The sequence below is a fragment of the Engraulis encrasicolus genome, chromosome 18 (genome assembly GCF_034702125.1).
Source record: "Engraulis encrasicolus isolate BLACKSEA-1 chromosome 18, IST_EnEncr_1.0, whole genome shotgun sequence".
NCBI lineage: Eukaryota > Metazoa > Chordata > Actinopteri > Clupeiformes > Engraulidae > Engraulis > Engraulis encrasicolus.
This window is the reverse complement of record NC_085874.1, coordinates 12,519,090-12,529,824: the sequence shown is the minus strand read 5'-3', so window position 1 is coordinate 12,529,824 and position 10,735 is coordinate 12,519,090. Positions and strand designations below refer to the sequence as shown.

At 44.7% G+C, this 10,735-nt stretch overlaps 1 protein-coding gene across 7 annotated transcripts in view; it reads left to right on the top strand.

Annotated features, from left to right (window-relative positions):
• cdc42bpb (CDC42 binding protein kinase beta (DMPK-like)) overlaps positions 1-8,801 on the top strand; it is a 118,168-nt gene extending 109,367 nt beyond the window's left edge. For 2 of the 7 annotated variants that reach the window (XM_063223040.1, XM_063223046.1), the window contains 6 exons: positions 210-330; positions 847-964; positions 2,496-2,693; positions 4,503-4,632; positions 5,218-5,282; positions 5,838-8,801. In XM_063223040.1, the coding sequence (XP_063079110.1) occupies positions 210-330; positions 847-964; positions 2,496-2,693; positions 4,503-4,632; positions 5,218-5,282; positions 5,838-5,966 (761 nt within the window). In that variant the 3' untranslated portion in view covers positions 5,967-8,801. The remainder of the gene's footprint in view (positions 1-209; positions 331-846; positions 965-2,495; positions 2,694-4,502; positions 4,633-5,217; positions 5,283-5,837) is intronic. The other 5 variants (XM_063223042.1, XM_063223041.1, XM_063223045.1 and 2 more) reach the window with 5 other exon arrangements.
• The last annotated feature ends 1,934 nt before the right edge of the window (positions 8,802-10,735 follow it).

Here is a 10,735-nt window from a genome sequence, read left to right as displayed (position 1 = left end):
TCTTCTTTCTCCTCCTCCTCCTCCTCCTCCTCATCATCATTATCCTGTTTTTCCCCCTCTTCATCCTCCTCTTCCTCCTCTTTTTCCTCTCCCTCTTCCTTCTCTTCTTCCTCCTCCTCCTCCTCTTGATCGTCCTTTTCCTCTCCCTGCTCCTCCTCCTCCTCATCATCCTCCTTTTCTTCATCATCTCCCCGTCTTTGCGTCCCCAGAGGGCTGTGAGCTGTCCATCCCTGAGACGTCTGAGAACAGTAAGAAGCTGATGGTGCGTACGCGCAGCAAGAGGAAGTTCCTCTTCAAGGTGCCAGAGGAGGAACGCCTGCAGCAGAGGAGGTGAGCAGACGGTTGGCCGTGTGTGTGTGTGTGTGTGTGTGTGTGCGCGCGTGCGTGCGTGTCTGCGTTGGTGAATAGGTCTTTGGGTGATGATACACAGGGCAACTTTTGAGCAATGCTGCACGGCAACGACATGTTTGGGTTGGCCTCGTGCGCGTGCTTGCGTGCATGCTTGACCTAATTGTTAGGGAGTAAGTATAGACAACACAAGAAAGCAAAATAAGTGGAGTGAACCAAGCCAAAATGTAGTGCTCCATTTTAACAGTTAAACAATCAAACAGACACTAGAAAGAACAACAAAGAATCAAATGGATTGAAACATAGACACTGGATGTTGTTTTTGAGAATAGAATTTGAAAGGTGTGCCTTCCGCTTTGACCACTCCTGCCATCTGTTATCTGAGTGAGATTCTGACATACAATCCGTTTCAAACCGATTGAACCAATCTATGAGATTAGAAGTTGAAAGATGTGCTGGCCTTTTGACAACACACTCTTCTTGTCTTGTTCACGTCAGGGAGATGCTGAGAGACCCGGAGCTGAGGTCCAAGATGATCTCCAACCCCACCAACTTCAACCACGTGGCGCACATGGGCCCGGGCGACGGCATGCAGGCACTCATGGACCTGCCCCTGGTAACGGCTTCCCCTCCTCTCATCTCATCTCCTCCACTTCACATTCCCTACAATAACAGTCCCTAGCAAGAAACTGTAAAATGTGGTTAGGAAATTGGCTCGGAAGGTTACCGCAGCAGAGGAAGGGCCTAATGTGGTTGTGTGTGCGTGCGTACGTGCGTGCATTCGTACGTGAATACGTGCTTGTGAGTCAAGGTTGGTGTGTGCTGGAAGCTAGGGACTCCGGCCCTCATAAAACCTTCAGGTACCGCCTTTGATGGACCTATAGATGATTGGAAGAACCCCAAGGTTGTCTTTAGAGTTCCTCAGAGAACCGTAAGGGGTTCCCCCAGAGTGCGTAAAGGTCTTTAGTGGGGAACCTCAATGGCGTTGTCAGAGAACCCAATGGAAAGATGCTTTGAGTAATGCTTTAAATGTTTACTGTATAGAACTTGGCATTGGCATAAATCAAACTAACCAATATCCTTTTGAATCGATTAGTCTCCTGACAGCAATAATCGAAATGAGGCGGTGTGCTCACAACAAGTCACAACTGCTTCTCTACCAATCACCAAATGGCTACTTCCAAATGATTTGTCTCCAAAATGGCTGACGGTCGGTTATCTATGTGATGAGTCCAAGTTCCCTGATCTCAGCTAGGTTGTAATAGCATAAGCGTATACATACATAGACCTCCACCTTCACTTCCTTCAAACCCCCTTTTTTCAGCATGACTCTTCTCCTGTTTTGGGATTGCCGTTCCACCACCCCTCTTTCTTTATTTACTGCTCTTCTCTCACTCCAGCAAGACATACAGGGATCTACTTTTCTCTGCCACCCCCCACCCCCACCCACCTACAATCTGTGGCTGTTCTTATCAACAGTTTTTTCCTCTACCCTTCCCTGCCAGCCCCCATCGATTTCCTTCTGTACCCCCTCTTCTCTCTCTCTCTCTCTCTCTCTCTCTCTCTCTCTCTCTCTCTCTCTCTCTCTCTCTCTCTCTCTCTCTCTCCATATCCCTCTTTTCTTTCCTCCTTGTTCTCTCCTTCGTCCTCTCCTTTGTCCTCTGGATGTCCTCTTCCTCTCTTCGACTTTGCTTTGTGCTTTCAACTCTTCCTTTTTCCCTGTAACCCCCCCCCCCCCCCCCCCCCCCCCCCCCCCCCCCCCCCCCCCCCCCCCCGAGCCCCCCCCCACCCCCCCCCCTTTACCTGGCCCCTATTCCTTTTTTCTTTCCCATCCTTCTCTCTGCTCTCCTTTTCACCCGTCACTGTTTTACTCTCCTATTGTTCCTCCTTTGCTCTACGTGTCTGTATCTCTCTCTCTCTCTCTCTCTCTCTCTCTCTCTCTCTCTCTCTCTCTCTCTCTCTCTCTCTCTCTCTCTCTCTCTCTCTTTCTCTCTCTTCCTCCTCTCCCTCTCTTCTGCTTCTCCTCCATCTCCTCCCCCTCCTCTCCCCTTCTCCTCTTTCTCCCCCTCCCTCTCTTCTCCTCCACCTCTTCTCCTCCTCCTCTTCTCTTTCTCACCCCCCTCTCCTTGTCTCTCTTGGCGCTACAGCAGCCGAGCGAGTCTCCCTCCCCTTCCTCCTCCCGTCACCATGCTCTGATCTCTCCTCCGATCAACTTTGAGCACGTCTACCACATGAGCTCCACCTCCGCCGGCCTCTACCTGCAGAAGGAGCCCTCCTCGCAGCAGAGTCTGCCGCACCTCTCCTCCTCCTCTTCCTCCTCTCCCTCCACCTCCTCCCTGGGAAGGGTAGGCCCGCATGCACCCCCCCACCCCACCCCACCCCGGAACTGTCCTTTCGTCTGCATGTACTTCTTTACTTCCCTGTCTTTCTTTCTTGGTCTGTCACCATCTTTCCCCTGCTTTCTTTGTCCTATTCTGACATCACGTCTTCCTGTCCGATCCCGATAACCTATACCCACCCTCATCACCCCCATTTCCAGCATCCCATGTTGGCTTTCTGTGTGTATGTGTGGGCTTATTGGAAAGTCGTGTAGTCTATTACGCCTCTCCTGAGCGTTTGTTTCTTTCTGCAGCCAGTGCTTGCACTCTGTGCTCCATTAGTCTTGTCTGCGTGCTAGATATTTTAAGCAGTCAAATTAGGTCTTCCGTACAGACAGTGCTGTGGAGAACTAAGCTGAGGAGAACAGTGAGTCCTCCTGAGCGTCCTCTGTGTGCCATTATAACAGGTGTCCTTGCTGATTTTGAAAAGCTGTTATTTTCTCCATTAGAGGATGGAGTGCAGAATTGCATCTCATATGGCCACATGCAGCACAATCAATGGTGACCTCTAAAATGAATTTTGTTAAAGATGCAATGGTCTAGATCCAGTGGTATATTCTGAGCATTGAAACACAGATAAACACCCTCTTTTGGTTACTGAATATTAAGCCCTACATGATGTAAAAAAAAAACCAACCCTTTTTTTAAATAATATTTTGTGCAGCTATTTCTAAGACTATTTATGAAGGACAGCAGGACGGATTTATGCTATGCACGAAAAGTAAACGTGGTCTTCCAATCTATGTCTGCATTAAAGGTGCATTGTGTAATATTTTTAGTTGTTTATTTCAAGAATTCATGCTGCCCATTCACAAATGTTTCTGGTTGCCGAACAGGCTCCTCTAACCACTGAGCCACCACTGCCCAAATGTTACCTTTTTCAGGAATATTTACCATCACCAGCAAATGAATTCTAAGTATTCATTATGACTGGGAAAACTGCACCTCTCATACATGAAAAAGGGGATCTTCTACATGTCATTTTGAATTTCCAGAAATAGACGTTTTTAGCTGCAAAACTTATTGGCCTTTGTTCATACAAGTAAATATTTGTTTATTATTTTATAAATATGAATGAAAAGATCAAATTTGGCTAAAGGCAGTACAGTTTCAATGAGCAGCATAGTTGCAATACCTACTCTCGCCACCATCCTTCACAGTGCACCTTTAAAAGTGTTTTTCCTCGGGAGCGAGGACAGTCAAGTGCGTGCAAGGTGTAGGGAAAAGCAGAAGGTCAAGTCACGTCTCATTATTCTATCAATGTATCAATCTTCTGTCTTGTCTATCCGTGCGTGTACCATACTATACGTGTAGGCTTTGCAGAGTTGTATCCAGTACGAGGTTGAATGATATGTACAGTCAAATGACTGTGTACAGAAATATTTGCAGCACCGTTTGGACACACTTTCTCATTCAATAGTTTTTCTTGACCTTTTTATTTTCTGCTTTAATATTGACAACCACCTGCTGTGTATGTTGAATAAACTGTGCGGTTTGGAGCCGTCTGTTTCAAAACAATAAAGGTTCCTCTAATAGTATGTCATTCAGTATTCATTTATGATGTAGATGACTTTAAAATGAAAAGTGACTATTGAATGAGATGGTGTGGTCCAAACCATGGGGTGTGTGTGTGTGTGTGTGTCTGTGACTGATTAGCTGTGAGCAAATAAGTGTGTGTAGTGTACTGCTCTGATTGTGTTTGGTGTGGTGTGGTGTGATGTGGTGTGTTGTGTGGTGTGTGTTATGATCTGGCTGGACCTGGCATGGTGGGTACAGAGTGTGATGCCCTCTTCCCAGGAGGAGGCGGGCGGCAGAATAGAGAGACAGCGGCCCCTCTCCAGCATCTCCCGCCACCGGCCCGAACAGAGGAGCAAGACTGGCGTCGTCCGCACAGCCTCTGGTGACCGTGAGACACACACACTTCATGCACAGAATAACACACACACTTCACGCACAGAATAACACACACACTTCACGCACAGAACAGCACACACACTTCACGCACACGCACAGAATAACACACACACTTCACGCACAGAATAACACACACACACACACACACGCACCGCATAACACACACACACAAAGAACAACACACACATGCACATGCTCAGAACAACATGCACATGCTCAGAACAACATGCACACAGAACGACACACAAACTTACAACACACCCTATTTGTCAATATTTCTCACATCGCTAATTCGCACAACTCTACCTGTACTGTCACATACACACGCGAGTACACAGACGCACACACACTCAAGCATAAGCAGACCACAAACATTGAACGCCAAGCATGTATGCATTTTTCCAACCTTTTATTTTTTTTTAATTTCATTTATTTTATTCAATGAACAAGGAGTGCTCAATTTCGTCGTACTTGTTACCATGACATAAGAAAGATTCTATTCTATGTGCCTTTAAATTCTCAATAACTACATAGTTGGATTTGCACTGACGCGGGTGAATTTGTGTGCGCTTCACAGGAGGGGCTGATTTCGGGGGCGCCGGCTCATCCCGCTACGACCCAGATGCCGACTTTGATCGAGAGGTGAGTATCGCATCACCAGCCCACAGTCCTAAAGTAGGCAGCAAATCACCAACCATGTCCTCACATATCAGTCACTTTTGTGTACTGTAGACACTTTTCCTTTTCGTTTCTTTTTACACTTTTCTTGTTTTTTTTTTGTTCACTCTTCTTACCCTTGCTTTTTCCCTTTGTAAGCCAAATTCAGTGTGATTGAAGAAAAGGGTAGTAGAGTTGCCCCGCTGGGACTCAAACCCAGATCTTCAGGGCACCAAACTGAGGCTCTGAGGCAGGCTCGTTGGCGTAACTGTCAGAACACACCCACAAGCCTAGTGATGGTCACTTCATGATCGTGATGATTGAAAAACAGTGATGGCAGCGCAAGATACATGAATTCTCTTCTCTTTTCTTGTCTTTTTTGCCTCATCATGTCTCTGTATCTGTGTGTGTGTGTGTGTGTGTGTGTGTGTGTGTGTGTGTGTGTGTGTGTGTGTGTGTGTGTGTGTGTGTGTGTGTGTGTGTGTGTGTGTGTGTCGTCGTCATCCACCCCCCCCCCCGGTTCTGCTTGCCTCCTAACAGCCTGACTCAGACTCCACCAAGCACTCCACCCCCTCCAACTCCTCCAACCCCAGCAGCCCCCCGAGCCCCAACTCTCCCCACCGCAGCCAGCTGACCCTCGACGGTCTGGACCACGCCCTGGATGGCTGAGGAGGGACCACCCCGTGGCCTCATCCTCCTCCTCCTCACATTGTTATTAAACACACACACACACACACACACACACACACACACACACACACACACACACACACACACACACACACACACACACACACACACACACACACACACACACACACACACACACACACACACACACGTTACATCCACGCATACTCACAGTCTCACAGTCGGACCTCTGCAGTGCGACTGACGCCCAGGAACTTTCATAAGTGCCAAGAGCAGTCTCGTCACCCCGCCCGCCCCACAACCAAGACAAAACAAACAGGAGAGAAGAAGAGAAAGAAGAAAAGAAAACCGATAACGCATACACACCACACACACACACACACACACACACACACACACACACACACACACACACACACACACACACACACACACACACACACACACACACAACCCCGGCACACCTCACTGCTCAGCCCTGCCTGTTTTCATGAGTTTTCATGTTCCCAGCCCTAGCAACCACATCAACTGCGCTCACAGAGGAATAATGTACAGAAAAAAAATCTCCTGTGTGTGACATCGATGATTATGTTGATGATGATGATGATGATGATGATGTTGATGATGATGGCGATACTTGCGCCACACCTCTTGGCACAACCTGACCGCAACACAACCAATATGGGTATATATGTAAATGTGAGCTTGTGTGTGAGTACTGATATTTTTACTCAAATGCGAGATGGCGGTTTTGGCGCCATCGGCAGGATAAAAGTTTGAACGTCCTCCAGAAATGTTGTTTTCTTTGACGGAGCAGGTGGTTATTTTAGCTAACAGGGTCAAATAATTGGTATTAGACTTTTTAAAAAAAAGAGTGAGAAAAAAAAAAACTCCATGAGACTTTTTTAAAAGATATATTTAGTTGAGTTGCCAATGCTTAGTGGATTATTATCATAAGTGTGGACCTTGTGCTTTGAGAAATGCAGCAAAGAGAAGATCGCTCTACTGCTACTACTGCCAGACTCCAGAGCAAACAAAAACAAAAAACAACGCAAGAGAAAACAGGAGACTTTGTTTTTTCTTTTATTGTTCTGTAACATTTTTTTCTCCAGCGACTGTGACTCACTCTGGCGTGAGGAAAAAAAGAAAAAAGAAGAAAAAAAAAAAGACTTGAGTCGTTAAGAAATACGCAGGACAACAAGGCGTTGGGGGGCTTTCACTGAGGAAAAGTTGGTGGCGAAAACCAAGAGGCGAGGAGAGGAGAGACGGTTCCTTCTCAAGCGCTTTGGAGGAACAGTTATTTCCCAGACACACATTGGAAAGTGACTCTTTCTTACCGTCTCTGGCTGTTCTGGGATCAGCTGGAGGATCTTTCTTCCACATCTGGAGTGTGCAGAGGAAATTAGCGACATGGTCACTAGATAGGCGATAGATGCTGACTGACTGCTGACCAGACTCTGGGAGTCTATGGCTTTCACCAGACTATGGAGATCTTCTGTTTTCCTTTTTTTTTTTAGCCAAACAGGGGGCACTTTTTTATTGTTTTTTTGTTTCTTATTTTCCCCTCAATTATACATTTTCAGACAGCCTTCTTCTTATGGTCATGTTTTAACCTTTAGCTAAATTTGGCACAAAAGGCATATATATCTATACATAGTCAGTGATTCAACCCACCTCATACGAACAAGAAAAGAGAGGTAGGGGTGCATTAAAAAAAAGACTTTATGGGTGATGCAACCTGTTTGAAAACATGAGAATGGCACTGCATTTAAAGGGCCCACCCCACCCTACACACACACACACACACACCATCCGACACACTACACACACTACACACACTATACACACACACACACACACCAATCATAGGATATTTAAAGAAAAAAAAGCGCTATTCTCTCCAGCTGCTGCTGCTTAATTCTGTGTGCTATGTTAAAAGGCTGGTGCGACTCCCCTTCCCACCCCCAACCCAACAATGAGCTACATGGACTTCACATGCTGTCAGTCTGCCAGTGTAGATCTGTCTCGGGATGGGCTCTCTCTCTCTCTCTATCTCTATCTCTCTATATATAAATATATATGAATATTATACTTAACACCCCACCACACGAGCCACTCACCCTTACTTGCGTTGTCTGGTTCACAGAAACACTATGCTTTTGTTTTTTCGAATTTAAGAAGAAAAAAAATGGATGAGACATTTTTGACACCTTGTTTTGTTTTTAGTTTTGAGACACACACACACACACATTATCGGGTGCCTTCACGGCTTTTCTTTTTCGTGTTACATATTTACGGACTGTCCTCCTAAAGCATTTCATGTTAATGTTGGATGATGAATGGCAATGTTTTCTTTATTTTATTTTTTTTCAGTGATCATTTCATACCCTTCCTGTCCCCTTCCCTAACTTTTAAGAAAAAGAAAAAAAACACTGTATTAAACTTGCACATGTTTTAGTCCAAGGAAGTGTGTGTGTGTGTGTGTGTGTGTGTGTGTGTGTGTGTGTGTGTGTGTGTGTGTGTGTGTGTGTGTGTGTGTGTGTGTGTGTGTGTGTGTGTGTGTGTGTGTGTGTGTGTGTGTGTGTGTGTGTACACGTACGTACGTACGTACCATATATCCTACTTTGTACCCTGTGTGCGTGTGTGTGTGCGAGAGTGTACCTAATGCCCTACCCTGTTGTATCCAACTGTTCCAATCCAGGTGAACAGGACTGAATTCCTCAGTACACTACTGCTTTTGTTCCTTTGAAAAGAAAAAAAATCACAACTTGGAATCTTTGTAATTATGAATTGTTGGCCTCATAAATTTGAACAAACAATAAAAGAGTATCTGTTGTGCTTGTGGTGTCTCAACTTGGCCCTCTTTATTTCTTTCTTTTGTCATGTGCGTTATCCATCATGTGTGATCACGGATGTCACATGATCGTTCGTAGCAGAGGTGTGGACTCTTGTGACTTGTACTCGAGTCAGACTTCAGTCACAAATTAATGACTAGATTTGACTTGGCAATATTTGGAATGACTTGTGACCAGACTAGGACTTGTACGGTATTGCCTCTAGACTTAACTTGGACTTCACAGTTTTTGCTTGCAATGGCATGTCAAGTCTAAATGTATTACATTTTCTTTATGTGAATGTGAAAAATATTACATGAAGAAAAAGAAAATTAAATGATTATCCCTTAACCAATACCAGTAGTAAGTTTACTACTTTTTGTTATGAACGCAACTGGCAAAGGGGGGTCATCCGTAGCAGTGTGGAGATGTAATGAATTTATGACCAAAAGTAGTTAAGAATGTGCATAGAACACATGATTTGTAGGAATTGGTTTTTAAAAAAAGAGAGAGATTTGGACTTGACTTGACTTGTCTTAACTTGTGACTTGACTTGACTTGATTGGAAAGGCAAATTAGTGACTTTGTCCCATCTCTGGTGCAGGTATTAAAGCCACATCACGTACTTTTCCCATGGTGAGCAACTTTGTTTGCCCACAGTAGGCCTAATGGTATGTTGAGATGTTCCAAACTTTGTGATTCAGATGGACACCATATTTTTGCAAGTGTGGTTTGAACACTTATAATTAAACTAATAATTACAACACTTATAGATGTTTAAAATTCCAAATATGCAAATTTAACTGTTGGTGGTGGTGATGACCATTTAGTCAATTTTAACCGCCTCACAGCTGTTTACAAATGTAATTGGGAGAAGACATGTGATCCCGAGTGTGTGGGACTGGGGGCACTTGTAAATCTCACAAGCAAAGTTTGTAAACTCTATACAGGGTATCGGGTCTGAAAACTTATTTGATTTGGTGTTTCTAATATGAATTTTCCCTCACGACCCAAGTAGCATACTGGCTTTGTGATGTCATGGTCACTAAACCGTCAATGGGCAAAAATGTCCACTGGCTGGCACTTGCAGACTGGTTTTTGACAGAGCCGATGACAGTACTGGCAGAGATTATATAGAAGTATATAGAGATATGCCAACATAATAGGTTGCTATGGGCACCTAACATGACCAGGTTCCGCTCTGCCTAAAGGGGCGTGTCATAATACTCCTAGCATTGAATAGAACAGTCCTTAGGTCTGCCTAAAGGGGGACCCCCCCTGCAATAATAGAACCCGGAAACAATGGGCCAATGGAACCTCTCTCTCCCTACTCTCTCTGATACTGGCCTCCTGTTTTTCAGACACCCACTACATTGGTTATTTTTTGTGTGTGCAAATTAATGGTTATTTGTGGACCAGTGTCAGACTAGATGATTCTGACTTAACTCTTCTAAGGGCGGGCACGTGATGTACATATGGGAACTTATTTGCGTGTTCCTCTCCAACTCCACACTTTCTGTCATATTCATGAAGTATATTGTTATATTGTAATTATTCAGTTGAGTCAGTTGCTCTCACACTCTCATTACAAATTACTTCATTAATAGTAATAATAACAAGAAATGCACTCAGAGAGTGAAGACCTCAGCTAAGGAAGCTTTTTAATAGAACATTTGACTATGTTACACCCTAATTGTTTTCACGTCTTTCTGCTTTGTTTTTGTGTTTTGAGTTAGAACCTGGAATGTCAAAATTTGTCCTATCCCGCAATGAAGAATCTTTTAAAAATTCCTGGATCCGGTTCGTGTTCCGGATCACCACCCAAATTTAATTAGTTGTTCCTTTTGTCCTTTCCAACAACTCCACAAAGTTTCATCCAAAGCCGTTCATAACTTTTTTAGGTATCCGGCTGACAGACAGACAAATAAACAGACAGACAAACCAACACGACAA